The sequence below is a fragment of the Protobothrops mucrosquamatus genome, unplaced genomic scaffold (assembly GCF_001527695.2).
Source record: "Protobothrops mucrosquamatus isolate PMUCROS unplaced genomic scaffold, P.Mucros_1.0 scaffold2583, whole genome shotgun sequence".
Taxonomy (NCBI): Eukaryota; Metazoa; Chordata; class Lepidosauria; order Squamata; family Viperidae; genus Protobothrops; species Protobothrops mucrosquamatus.
This window is the reverse complement of record NW_015388639.1, coordinates 173,491-188,671: the sequence shown is the minus strand read 5'-3', so window position 1 is coordinate 188,671 and position 15,181 is coordinate 173,491. Positions and strand designations below refer to the sequence as shown.

The following is a 15,181-nucleotide window of genomic DNA, read 5'->3' as shown; positions in this document are numbered from 1 at the left end:
ATGAAAGATTAAAAGAATGAATGAATGAGTGAAGTAACCAAGTTCAATCCCTGTCTGTTAAAAGAATTTATCTGAAATGTATATTATATACTATTTTTACATACTGTTTGAACCATATGTCCTGAATTTGTCTCATAGCAATAAACCCTATATTTGTTATTATGCATTCCATCTGACTTACATACTTCTTTATTCACTCTAACGAAACAATTACTAAGCATGCATGAACATTCAAATACATATTGCTAATGTTCAGTCTGATAAACTGTAAACATAGCACAGCCATTTTGCCTCAATATAAACAATTATGTAGATACATCTTATAATGCATGTAAAAAGGAAAGCTTTACAACAAGCTTATAAGTTATTATCAAAAGACAACTGACTGCTATTCTAAGCAACAAAAAGCTCTGCTAAAACTCTTAAACAAAAGCATTGCTTTATTTACTAGAAAGCATTAATAAAAGCATAATACTTTTGAGAATTTATAACATAACTGTGATCAATTGTTGCTTAAGTAGCTGTTTATTTGCCTCTTTCTGGAGTAGTCATTAAAAATACAAGTAGAGGAATATTAATATCATGAGGCCTCAGAAGAAAGACTTTTCTCTATTAAAACATCAACAATGGGTAATATCCATATTACTTTTAAAAGATACAAAATAACATTAAGAAATGCTCAGCTCTAGCTGAAAAGCCATGTAACCTAAATTGCAACCTATATTAAAACACCAAATTGTAACCTACTTATACCATGTCCTTGTTCAACTTACTTGAATGACTCTACTTCACTACTAATTGTACTTCTGATACTATCTGAGAATGTAACCTAAATATAGTAGAATGTATTTTAAAGCCACTAGAAAAAACATTTTCATTTAAACTTCTAGCAGGGGCTTTCAAGGAAGGAAGGAAGGATTAATTGCAGGCTTTTACATGAAATTACTGGGAGAGTTGTATCTGTGCTGTACCAAGCTACTGGAAGGATGAAGCAAGAACAATTTTTACAACTTTTTCTTGCATGTATTAACTCCCAATGATTATTTGCTTTCTGTGTTAAATCTATAATTCCTAAAAGAAGATTTTCTTACGTTGTTTTGTAGATGCTTTTAATTTCTTGATTTCTAATTTTGCTTAATTCCTTAGTGCTGATTTGCTTGATATTTTACTCATTTTATATAGATTTTTCCACTTATCACTTCTTAATTTTCCTGTCCCTAACATTCTGAGGTACAACGTAGCTACAAATTCTTTCTAATCATCATTGCTGGTTCGTAATCCTTGTTCTGTGAATGCATAAAACAGCATTCTCTAGGAGTATTGTGAAATATTTTGCAACACAGGAAATAGACTATTTACTTTCCCCCCACATGATCTTAACTTTTGCTAGAATCTTGATCTACCTAGAATATGTGACACCTACTTTTTAGCACAGGTTTAATTCTAGATTGCATTTAGGATGATTAAAGGCCTGGAGACTAAAACATGAAGAACGGTTGCAGCAATTGGGTGTGGCTAGTCTAGAGAAAAGAAGGACTGGGGGGGGGGAGACATGATAGCAGTATTCCAGAATTTAAGGGGCCACCAAAAGAAGAGGGGGTCAGCTTATTTTTCAAAGCATCAGAAGGCAAGATGAGAAACAATGGATGGAAACTAATCAAGGAGAGAAGCAACCTGGAATTAAGGAGAAACTTCCTAACAGTGAGAACAATTAGCCAGTGAAACAGCTTCCCTTCAGAAGTTGTGGGTGCTTCATCACTGGAGGTTTTTAAGAAGAGTCTGGACAGCCACTTGTCTCAAATTGTATAGGGTCTCCTGTTGAGCAGGGGATTGGACTAGAACAGAGGTCACCAACCTTTTTGGGCACCAGGGACCGGTGCCATGGAGAAAGGTTTTTCTGTGGACCAGAGGGGGTGTGGTTTTGAATACTGCCTGCATCCCAAGGATGGAGTTTTGCTTGTTTGTGCGGCCCGCTTGCTGGCATGCTGTGGACTGGTGCCGGTCCACGGACTAGGGGTTGGGAACCCTGGACTAGAAGATCTTCAAGGTCCCTTCCAGCTCTATTCTGATTGATTGATTTTCCAAATTAATTCTGAAGTTAAAAATGCATTATCCTGCGAATGTAAACATTAAAATGCGACCTGCTTTTTTCTCCATATCTTAACATTTGGGTAAATGGTAGAATCTTCAAGAATTTGACTAAGATGACTCTAGATTCAATTAACCTATACTCTTATGAAAATTAGCACAAATCTGACAAAGTAGGAGCAGGTACAACTCCTCTTGCAATATGCCAAACCATCTCTTTAAAAAAGAAAGCAACATAAAATGGATTTTATATTAGTTGGAATCTAGAGTTATATACATCTGTATATAGTGTTATATTAAAATATTGTGATATCAGGTGGTTCTTACTTGTTCATTACAGAACTGCACAATTGTATCCAGAAATTGCACCTACTGCATGGAATGATTTATGCACATATTACTCATGGGATATACTGCTTGATAAAACTCCTCTCATTTCTTGAGTTTCTGAGTTTTCCATCCAGCCCACTATTAGAATTTCTTTGTAATACAAAACTGTATCTCGTCAGTCATAGAGCAGGAATAACAAACCACATCCTATATAACTTAGAAAAAGAAAGTTCATGTGGTATTTTATCCTATCTCTATTATTGCATGCTAAATTGGAGAATGATAGCCTAGTATCTCCAAGGTAAAATCTGTTTGGAGGGGTCTCCCTATGTCAGCACATCTATAAACAAACAAAACACTATGGATAAGTGACCTCTTACCAGTAATATATGATAAAAAAAGTTTTGTTTTGTTTTTTTAGGAGAAAGGACATTTGAAAATATTTGGAATCACAGGGCTCATCAATCCTCCATTCTGGTATACAGTAGAATCTCTTTCTAATTATTTTTCCATTGTATTTATCAGCCACCCCACCCCAAAAAAATTGTCCTGAAAAAATATCTAGACATGCTGAGAATACTACTTTTGTGGGTTTTAAAAAAAAAAAAGAAATCTGGGGATTTTACTAATTCCTGCTGAATTAGCAAGTGATGCTAACTCACATACAAAACTCCACCATTTTGCCTAAAATGAGCAATTAATTTATATTTATATTTATATTTTAATTGTTTACAGACCAAAATATATTTTATGCTCCTTTCAGCAAATAAGCTCTTATATAAGAAGCATATACCAAGCAAAGGTTAATATAAGGGAATCAATCACTAAGTAAAAATCAGACATATTGCCCACTTTTGTCAAATGAAATACAAAAAATACTTCAGTTCAATCCACACACAAAATAATTACTGACAGAAATGTTTATTTATTTATTTGCAAGGTACCTTTGGGCAGCTAATGTATAAAATTTTCCCTCTGAAGTCTGTCATGACTGTATATTTTAACATTACAATATTACTAGCTACTTTTCTAACATATTTATAATTTCAAGCCCAGGGACATTTTTTTTTAGATTTCCTTCAAACAGAAGCCACAGAATTATTTCAGATGAGTTAAAAAATAGTACATTTATAGGACTTCCAGTTGAGAGCCATGGTGAACTAGATGTCTACTTTGCAGTGGGACAGCATTATGACAGAGACTTATGACTTTAAGATAGTTTGCAGTTTACTTCTCGTGAGTAAACTGCAGGAATCATCTTTTTTGCAGTTTGCTTATGGATTGAGCAGCTGGGATTTGAGAGAGGAACCATCTTTGCTCACAGTCCTCACTGCAGCCATTTTAAAGGACATAAAACTTAACTGAACCTCAATTCTTAATCACTTTTTATTTGTCCTCCCCCGCTGGTCGGTTTAGAAGAATTAATTCCCTTCAGAATGACAGGTTATACTGCCTTTACTGGGTGAGCTGCCTTCTCCTCAAAGAAAAAATGTTTAAATATAATTTTAAAAATGTTTGAAAAATATTACTTTATGGATTATTCATCAAAAGGGTACTTAGAGTATGTATTTTTAAACAGTTTAACAATGGATTAAGGGCTCAAATGGACTTGGAATTAAAACTAACTTTTCAGGAGATTTCTTCTCTGAGAAAGTGGCATTGTTTACTTTTTTGCTAGCCATGATTGATAAATAGACAGTTAAGGATGCAATGGAAGAAGAATAGGATGCATTGGGTAAGTCCGAAATTAACCTGAATGTGGAAATAAATGTAGAAAGGAAAAATAATGTCAAAAAAGGATGTATTAGACTTTCAGATAAAATAGATGATGCTTCAGTGTCATGAGGGAGAGGGAGAGGGAGAGGGAGGGAGGGAGGGAGAGGGAGAGGGAGAGGGAGAGGGAGAGAGAGAGAGAGAGAGAGAGAGATTTGTTTTACTGGATGTACAAAAGAAATCTATTAAATTTTTGAAGGACTTTCTGAAAATTGATCTCCTCAAAAAGGACCAATTTCTTTATCAGATTTACAAAACAGATTTGCTAAGGTTTGAAAGATCGTCTGCGGAAGGATATAAAAATGATGGCAAGAAATTAAGTTGTGGGATTTTATTTGGAAGGGTTAAGAATTAAAACAGTTAAAAGGCTAGGAAGGAATATACAATTGGCTTATTTGATCAAAGTTAAAATAGATAATTAGTTGTGTCTGGCAACACTTACTGAATTTTTGCTGACGAGGAACAAAGATTTTGTGTTTAATTAAGAGATGAGATAGGGAGTGAAGAGAGGTTAGGTTGCAACTTAATAGGTGGCAATAAATTGTATTTGTTGGAATGAAGGGAGGAAGTTACTTATTCTTCTTATTTTATTTCTTTATATCACAGAGGTTATCTCTATGATTTTACGGGCAAAATTTTAACCCTTTGCTTACAAAAAACACTACCATTTTCAGTTACACAAAACTCAACTTCATCACTCAGGACTTTTGGTGGTCCTGATTTAAAGCTGAAGTCTGATGATATATTGTAACCTGTCCTGAATGCTATCAAGCAAAACTTTTCTGGAAAACCTACATGGTTAATCATTTCCTATACCATCTGGCACCTGGAAGAGCCTCTTGATTGACTATAAGAGAGATATGAGTCGCCATCTGAATCCTAAAGCACCATCCTCATAATATTGGATAGATCTCAGCCACATTCTAAAGTATTCTGTTCAAATAACTAAAGATGGAACTTTAGCTTTCCATCACGTATCTCCCAGAATCAGATGGCCAATGCATTAATATTGTTCTCAAGCAATATTTCCACTTCTATATTTGATACCAACAAGATCATTGGATGGATTTGTTCCGTTTCACTGAGTTTGCCTACATAATTCTGTACGTGCTTCCACCTAGGAAACCCTATGCCATGTAAGGTACTGCTTTTATCTTTATTTTTTTCAGCATCTGGTTCTACATCTTTGTTGCCAACCAATTAAGATTCAAACCAAAATCTTTTTTTAAAAAAATGCAGGATAACTATCTGAAAAGAAACCCAATTTCTGATCAGAAATGTCAAAAACTGTATTCAGAAGCCAAAGGGAGAGGGGGTTGCAGATTAGTAGAGAGTTTCCAAACCAACGTTTCTTTATGTTCAACTTACTTTGAAAATAAACTATTTAGTACAGTTGTTCAATTTAATAAAATGTTATTTTAGAATCTATTTTATTGCCACTACTCAATGACACAAAGTATATATGAAGAACAATAGAATGCAACCATTGTTTTGATCATTTTTCTTATGAAAGACTTTTACAATGGAATTTTTTTAAAAAACCTCCCTTTTGTTAGAGGGAGGGATAAAGTGTACAGTGCATACAGTACCTTCAATCAATTAATAAGATTAACTTGTGCATTTTTGTTATTGAAGTTATTTTATAAATATATTTTAAAAGGTTCAGATTAATAATATCTTCTAGGGATGTGCAGAGATCTGGTATGGGCAAAGTATGACTTAGAATACACACAACTAAGATGTTCTAATTTTACAAAAGACTGTGGTTTGGCTGACTACAGTTTAATGTTATAAGAAAAGCCTGCAGCAGGATTAGAGCTTGAACTCTCCCCTGACCACCAGGAGGTGACTGAAAAGGCTCATTTTCACTGTGTTTTAACTGTAGCATTCTAGGTCATGGAAACTTAACTATGTATGATTAGTTTAACTACGGGAAAAATGAGTCACTTTCAAGAGGTATTCTATAAATGTGTCTTATTTCAATTACCACAGTTAAATTAAGCAAATTGGAAGGCTGGAAAGGAAAAATGGAAGCTTATGAGCCTCAAGACTTTATTTAATACAAGTCAATGTTTAGCATTACATCCGAATGTCATCACATTGGTCAACCTACTCAATTACCATTAATTATGATTAACATAACTAATGTATCAAATAAAAAAAATCTGATATGCTTGTGAATTCAAAACTGATACATCAAAAAAGCTATCTACAATGAAGGATAATGTAATGACCCAGGGCCCCCTGACATCTGTTATGTGAAGTAGAACAGCAAATTTCCGTAAAATAAATGTGATTATTTTTGTTGCATGATTTTCGGGGTGGCGGTGGTGGCAGTGGAGTGAATGACAACCAGTGGATGGTGCCCTTAGGCACTGCTAGGGTGACAGCAGCCTCACTAGATAGGCTTCACTATTATAGTCAACACAAGTCATAACGTTCAATAGATTTGCTGTTACAGATTTCAGATTTGGTATATTTGGTTTCATTAATAGCTTTACATTAGCATTTAAAAGCTGGTCTGAAGTCTAATTAGTCTTGAATTAGAAATCTACAATATGTATTCTGCCTTTTAAAATTAGCAAGTTACAGGGATCATCCTGAAACAAGTGAAAATTCAGTTATAGCTTTTTCAGCTTTTTTCAATTTTAAAAATCATTAACTATTTTCAAATAAATATATCTTAAATTATTCTGTAATAAGTGAATATGAATATTGCTTGATAGCTAGAGATTATCAAACACAAGCTTTGTTAATTTCAAGAATCAATTATAATTATTGTAAAGGAAATTAAAATTCCAAAAGGAAAAAGTTGATTTACATAGGAAGGGTAGCAGTGGTTTGTACCATTAATGAAGAAGTTCTATTAACTATCAACTTTAAGGCCCAAAATAAAAACCAACTAAATGAAATGACATTGAGACTCTTTGGCAGAACTAAGTATTATGCATATATCACAGGTTATTGCACAATCATTTATTCATACTGTCACAATAATGTAGATCAAACCATGGCATTGACTCTGCTAAAACAAATTACTGGATTTTCTAATATACAATTTCATTGTAACCTGTAAGCAAAGTGATTATTTTTTTAGCTTATATTTTTAACAAATGAATTTTGCTTTCAATTTCTTCTTACTTTTGAAAGCTAAAGTATATAGTTAAGAAGATCAAGATCACACAGAAGTTCCCGTCCCACTATTAAAACAGGAAATGCACATCATTAAGATTTTCTCTTTTCCCGGAGCATATTTGTTCCCAAAGGCCACTAATTAAAGATTATGGATAGAAATGGCACAAGTAAACAATTCATACAAAACTACTGCTACATCATAATCCTATTATTATTGTGCATCTTCTATGATATAAAGGAGAAAAAAAAATTAAATGATTTTTAGTGGGAAAGACAGAACTATTTTATTTTCCAGAGAAGGTAACTTGTAGCCTATTTTGAAAAAAGTGGTACAAAATGAAAAATGATACACATTCCACAATCATATTTTATCCAGATTTCTATATCACTGTATCTGCTTCCATTCTCTTTTCTCAGATTTCCATGGACTTTTGTTTCACACCACTATTAACCCAATTAAAATGAGACAGTAAGTGCAAAATTAATTAACTATAAATAATAGTTGTTATGAGGACCTGCTTTATATAGACCTACTACAGCTTTCCTAAAAAATGAAAAGTTTAAGCTGAACACTTAAGCTTTGGCACTGTTTTCATTAAATAATGTTATGAGGCCACCTGCTAGTCTTAATTAAAAATAAATTAATCTTCTTACCAGTATTGCTTAAGTAACAATTTTGTTAAGGACCTCACAGCATACATGGATTAAAAAAAAACAGCATTTCAAAATAATCAAAATAATGTTTCATGTGGGAGAAGGAGTGGTAGAACCTGGGGAAGGAGTTAAAAAAGAGATTAGCCTAAAATCCCGATGCAGCCATAAGCAAATTTAATCCAGCCTCCCTTGATTTCCATTGACTCTTATTTAAATCCAAGCAGGTGCTGTTAGTTGAAAAGATTTCTGTGCATAGGCATGATTAGCAATAAATCAGTTTAACTGGACCTTCATGTGTGGATCTGATCTTTTGCACCTGACACTTCAGTTCTTACAGCACAATAAAGTTTCATGGAAAATATGGAACGGTGATGCTGATGGCAAGAATCTGATCATCTTCTCCTTAGCTTTATATTAAAGATGACAGAAAAGATGAGAGTTTCATACTTACATTTTATTCTGTATCTAGCCCAAGAGTAAGAATCTCATGACTGTAGGGTCCTTGGTACTTTCTGAGCTTGATTGTTTCCTTGCAGACATTTCATTACCTAACTAGGTAACATCATCAGTGCTAGAAGGGAGTGGGGTTTGTTCTCTTGGAGGAAGTGTTCTTGGTGACTGCTTGATTAGGCTGTTATTTTTTGTTAGCTTGTTTGTCTGAGTTGATAGTTCCTTGGTTGGAGTATTGTTTACTTCTTGATTGTTGGTCTAGTATTATTCTTTGTGATCATCCCTGCATATCTGTGTGTTGATTGGTAAAGATGAGGTGTTTAGGTCTTTTTGTTTCCTTTTTGGCTTTTTGATTGTTTCTTTTGAATGGTACGTAATTGTTGTGTATCTCTATGAGCCCATTGCTGGCTGGTTTGTCTGTCAGGGTTTCAAGAATTCTCTAGTATTTTTGGACTTGGCTTGGCCTAGGACAAGCGTGGGCAGTTAATTTTCCCAAGGGGCCACATCAGAAACTGATTGTTGTTCTGTCACTACACCATCCCGATGCTGCCACTGCCCCACATCTTTCCTGAGATGGCTACACTGACACCCCGATACTGATGCCCTACTCCCAACGCACCAATCGCCCTGCCCTTTCGCTGCCAGTAGAGGTTGGACTGGGACCTCCAGCAGCAGGCTAGATGTGGCCCACAGGCCATAAAATGCTCAAATCTGGTCTAGGATGCTCAGAGTTTCCCAGTAGAAACTATGGTGAAGTCCGTCCATGTGTTGTGAAATTAAGGAATTTTCATCATGTCTTCTATTGTTATTTGGTGTTCATGGGTGTGCTCTGCTAGTCTTCTGCCTGTTTGTCCTAGTAGTAGCTGTTACAGTCCTTTTACTATATGTTGTAGATGATTTCTTTTGCTGTGGCTGCTGGGTCTTTTGGTTTATTTAGGATGTTTTGGAGGGCTTTAGTTGGTTTGTGTGCTATGAAGATGCCATGTGATTGCAGTAGTCCATTGGTGGTTTCTGAGATGTTTTTGATGTATAGCAGTGTTATCCTTTTCACAGCGTGTATTAGTGGTGCTATATTGGCTTGAGTGGTCAGGCACCGTTTGCTAAAGTTGTGCGCTTTGTTGGAAGTTGTTATATAGATGATCTGTTTCCTTTTCTGATGTTCTGGATTGCTACAGTATGTTTGCACTCATCTAAATAGTGTTCTTAAGAGTATTACATACTAGATCAAAGTACCAAAATTCCTATCAAATTTTTCACAACAAGTAAACTGTCCAAGCAAGCTTGGACAATAAGACATTAGCACAATTCACAGAAGCATAATATGCAACTATCACTAATGTATGGATTCCTATTTCAATGCATGGCCAAATCTTCCACCTGACATATATTTAAGCCCTTTCAACATAATTAAACTTTCATCTTCACTTTCATCTTCACATTCCTTGAAAGTATTCATCAGTTCCACGGGATCACACAATTTTCATTCAGATCTATTACATTCTTGTTGTTTTCCACACTTAAAATAGTCCATACATTTATTTGATTCATTTGGTAATGTGTTCTTTACTATTTCAATCTTCTACATACCAGGGACATCTCAGATGCACCCATATATTTTGAAATCGGCCACCCATCTAGTACTGGTCAGTTAAAGCTTTCACATAATGCTTTTCAGTAAAGAAAGAGAAGTTGTAGCCTTAAACATGCCCTTGCTATATGCAGCATTCTTACTAACGGTAAGAAGAGTTTTGGCATATTTTGGTCAGTATGCCAGAAATGCAGCCAAATCTCAGTTTTACTCCAAGCATCTTATCCTATCCAAGTTAAGATTTCCAGCCTAGAAATTAAATGTTGCTTGCATCCCACCAACTAGAGGTTTCATGCAGTGTATTAATACATGCAACATATTTAAAGACTTGTCTTATTCACGTACAATAGCGAGGTCATAAAATATCCAGAGAAGCTTGTGCAAAAATAAAATCCTTAGACATAACTTGTTTTTAAATGCAAGGCAGGACTGATTATAAATAAAGCACACATAAACAGACATCATGTTGGGGAAAGTACATGCACGGGCTGAAAAGCAAGTTTTCCCATACATTCAAAACAATTTTACTCCTCTTTCCCATTATTTTAGTAGATGGAAAATAAGAAATAATGGAAGGAAATTCTTATATTTTCTTACCTGTTCAGTGTATAAGACCCATTCTTCTTAAGTCTCATGTTTGCAAATAGAAATTTTAGGAAAAAATCAGAATAGAATAATGTTTGTTCCAGTTTAATAAGAACAAAAGCACCTGTTTGTTAGAAAAGCATTTGTTGGTCAGAGAATCTCTTTCCTGTTTCACAGTCATCAGTGGGAAAATCAGGAACCGCCAATTACTAGGAAGGAAATCATTACAGTCAAAACAAGAGCCCAGGCTGTAAAATAGTCCACCCTCTTTACGAGCAACATTATCCAAAATTTAACAAAAACTATTTGAATCTGGCAGCTGAAGCAAAGGGGGCAATGGGGAGAAGAAAGTGACATCCCCAGACAAGTTTTCAAGGATAAGTCTGCAGAAGTGAAGAGTCAAATTGGATGGGCTTTGCCTTCCTCTTTTAATTAAGTTTGCAAGCAGCTCCAATGATCCCCTGTGCCTTTCACTCCTGCTTGACTTATTACTCAAATATTCATGACTGCTTCAGGAGAACAAGAAAAATGACAAACAAAGCAAGAGAAGTGGTTTCCATATTCTTTAATGTCATAAAGATTACACAGAAGACGATCGAACAGGAAAGTCGGTGAAACAGACAATTATAATAATGTCAGCAGATTTGATTGCTGCTTAGCTACTTTAACACAAAATGTACAACATGTTATTCTTGAAGAGAAGCATAGTGGCGAAAGGAGGGGCAGAAGCTTCCATGGGCTCAGTCCTCAGCAAGCTGCCTTCAATAAATCACATTATATCTGATTAAGTTGCTTAGCTTCCCTTCCTGTACAGCTCATCTGCTCCCTGACTGCTTAACATTATATTGTCGATCCATGAAGTTTCTGTAACACATAGCCAGTAATCATGTTTAATACGGAACCTGAACATAAGTAGCAAGATACAACCCAGATTGGAGACTGGCACAATCTAAAAACAGACATACACACTTAGATGTCACAAACATCTCATCAGAAAAACCTCTTCCAAATATAATTTACTAAGTGAATTGGCAAGTAAGAACAGAAGTGGTACAGCTTCTTATATGACTGAAACTGAATCCTTTTAAAAATAAAATACCAAATTATATACCTACAATTTAGGCAAATCAAAATAAAAATTAAACTGGGAAATCTGTTATACGCAAACAATGAAGCAATTTAGATTTGACAGAGGTCAGGAACAGAACAGAACAGAATATAATAGTTGAAAGGGACCTTGGAGGTCTTCTAGTCCAGCCCCCAGGTTTGTGTTTGAATATTAGTAGCTTGGGTTGGTAGTTCAGCTATTGGTTTGGAAATACCTAAAGCATCTAATTGGCGATTCCCAATATTCCATACACAACGCCGTGCAATTCCTGGACAAGCTCAAACACCTACACATTAATGAAGTTGAAACAATGATATCATTTGATATTATGGCATTATTCACATTGGTAGATCTGAAACTAGCAATTGACCTAATCAAAGAACTACTGGACAACACACAACCACCAAGAGGACCACTCACAACAGAAAGCACATGAGAACTCCTTCGACTATGCTTAACCACCTACTTCAAATTTGACAGAAAGATCTATCAACAACTGAAGGGATTGCCTACTATGGGATCTCCTATATCTGGCCTGGTCGGAGAAAATTGAAGAAGTTGTACTTCTACAAATAAACCCCAAGCTATGGGTACATTATGTGGATGACACCTTTGTGATAATCAAGTGCAACCAGGTCGACCAAATCTACCAAAAAATCAACAATGTCTTCGCAGATATCCAATTTAAAATAGAAACCGAGAATAACAACAAACTGCCATTCCTAGATGTTCTTGTAACCAGAACCACCAATGGCCAACTTCTAACATCCATGTACAGGAAGGCAACACATACAGATCAAATCCTCAACCTCCACAGCAACCATCCCAAATGCTACAAACAAAGCTGCGTCAGAACATTGTTTGGGAGAATGGAATCCCATTGCAACACCACAGAAGCCACATCAGCAGAACAAAAATACTTATACAAAGTCTTCGAGAGAAATGGATACCCACGAAACTTCATTCAGAGTTCCCTACACACAAACAACACAAACACCCAAAGCAACACAACAACTACAACAGGAACAACAATGACCATACAAATCACAATTCCCTATGTACAGAATGTTTCAGAGATGACAGCAAGACTACTATGCCAACATGACCTTGCAGTAGCCCACAAACCAGTCTCAACTCTCAGACGGACCCTGTCAAAACCTAAGGAGTAGACAGAAACAAACCAAAGATCAGGCATCATATACTGAATCCAGTGAAATAGAAAATGAGTGGAAGGCTGCTTTAGTTTACAAATTGAATTACAGACAGGATGGGCCTCCACAAATCTGATATTCTTCCCACCTTGGCACAGGAAAAAATGTTAACCATGAATTTGTTGGCTGTAAAGAGTGGATAAAGATTAAGGAAATAACCAGTATCTTAGTGATAGATGACAATTCAGTTGGAAGGAACTGTAATTGAAATTCTAAATCTTACACTGGAAAACATGTTTATCTGTGACTTTTATTATTCATTATTAAATATATATTTGGCATTATTCATTATGAATATTGCTAAACCAGCTACTAAAGCCATCAAGTATATAGAATTTGATTCCCAAAACATACACACACACAAAAAGCTAGTGAAACATGTAGAGGAGGACTTTCAATCAAGAAAGCCCAGTGTGAATTATCCCTATTGTTTTGACCTGTTGTTTCAATCCAATCCATTTGGAACTGAGCAGCAAAAGAATCTGCAGAAATGCAAATGATAAAAAAATGTGTTTGCGATGCCTTAAGAGTTCCAAACCAGGAAAAATTTAAATATATGTACATGGAGGTACAACTTTCATTCTGCCCCAATGCCAGAACTAGCTTAGAAGAAATAGTTAGGAGGCAAAGACTGTATCTGTAACCTGAGGCACTCCACTTACAAGGTGTGTTTGGTCCCTAAATCCATTTGAAGCAATAGTGGAAAAAAAGGGGCGTTGTCTTACCTGAACGCCTTTTCTCAGCACGGAGATGGAGACTCCACCATTGGGTAGTAGACTGTATTCCTGCCCAATCAGATCAAGTCAGCCAAAGTTGCCACGCCCGTCCTGGACCGTGATCTCCAGTCTTTGACGCGAGCGTAGCCATTGACTGACAGCAAGACGTTGTGGCTCACCAAACTAACTNGGAGTGGCACTTTGGAGTAAAACCTGTTGGAGAACTCTCCTACCGAATGAAGCCTCAGCAGAGGCAAACTTATCAATTTTATAGTGCCTAATGAAAGGAGAAGGCGAAGCCCAAGTGGCTGCCTTGCAAACGTCCTCGATGGAAGCCTGAGTGGCCCATGCCGCTGAAGTAGCTGCGCTCCGGGTGGAGTGGGCGGTCATCCCCCGCGGAACCGGTAACGACTCCGCTTTATAGGCCCCGGCGATGCACGCCTTTATCCATCTCCCAACAGTGGAAGAAGATACTTTCCGACCCTTGGTGGATGCGTGGAACGATACAAAGAGGGCTTCCGATTTCCTGAACTCCGCAGTCCGTGAAATATAATATTTAAGGGCTCTGCGGACATCCAAACAATGCCATTCTCGCTCCAACCCATGCGACGGGTTGGGGCAGAAATCAGGCAGTACTATCTCCTGTGACCTATGGAATAGGGAATTAACCTTCGGAACGAAGGTAGGGTCTAACCGAAGGATAACCCTATCCTGATGGAAAACACATAAGTCATCTCTCACTGAAAGCGCCGCTAGTTCCGAAATGCGACGAGCAGAGGTGATAGCCACCAGGAAGGCCACTTTGTGGGACAGAGAACGAATGTCACATGTCCTGAGGGGCTCAAAGGGAGACTTAGTAATAGCCCGAAGAACCCTAGATAACTCCCACGAGGGGTATCTGTGAACCACAGGAGGATTTTGGTTGGAGGCTCCCTTAAGGAACGACCTTACCAAGGGGTGATGACCCAGTGATTCAACAGAGTCGCATGAGAGGATTGTAGACAAAGCTGCGACTTGCCTGCGAAGGGTATTAGGTGCTAAACCTTTGTCCAAACCTTCCAATAAATAATCCAAGATAATAGGCACCGTAAGCGCCGAAAGTGACAACTTCCGTCTGAAACACCATGATTGGAAATTTCTCCACGTGGCCTCATAAATGCGGTTCGTGGACGGACGGCGTGATGCCTGAATAATATTTATAACCCCTTGTGAACAGCTTTCTCCAGTTAAGATCGAGCGCTCAAGTGCCAGACGGCTAACTGGAGCCACTGTGGTTCGGGATGCAGAATGGGGCCCTGGCTGAGGGAGACCTGATCCAGCGGAATCCGCCAAGGGTCGCTGACTGAAAGATTCATCAGATCTGCGAACCAAGGCCTCCGTGGCCAAAAAGGTGCCACCAGGAGAACCTCCGCTCGCTCCTGAAGAATCTTGCGGATTACCGCTGGTAGAATTGGCAGAGGAGGGAATGCGTAAAGCAAGCCCTGTGGCCAAGGACTCCGAAGGGCATCCGTCCGTTCCGCCCCCATTGTCGGAAAGCGGGAGA

General features: G+C 37.1%; 1 protein-coding gene across 1 annotated transcript in view; it reads right to left on the bottom strand.

The window, feature by feature from the left end:
* MOB2 (MOB kinase activator 2) overlaps positions 1-10,729 on the bottom strand; it is a 53,089-nt gene extending 42,360 nt beyond the window's left edge. Inside the window, exon 1 of the mRNA XM_015825287.1 lies at positions 10,616-10,729. Within this exon, the coding sequence (XP_015680773.1) occupies positions 10,616-10,653 (38 nt within the window). The 5' untranslated portion in view covers positions 10,654-10,729. The remainder of the gene's footprint in view (positions 1-10,615) is intronic.
* Positions 10,730-15,181: the final 4,452 nt, after the last annotated feature.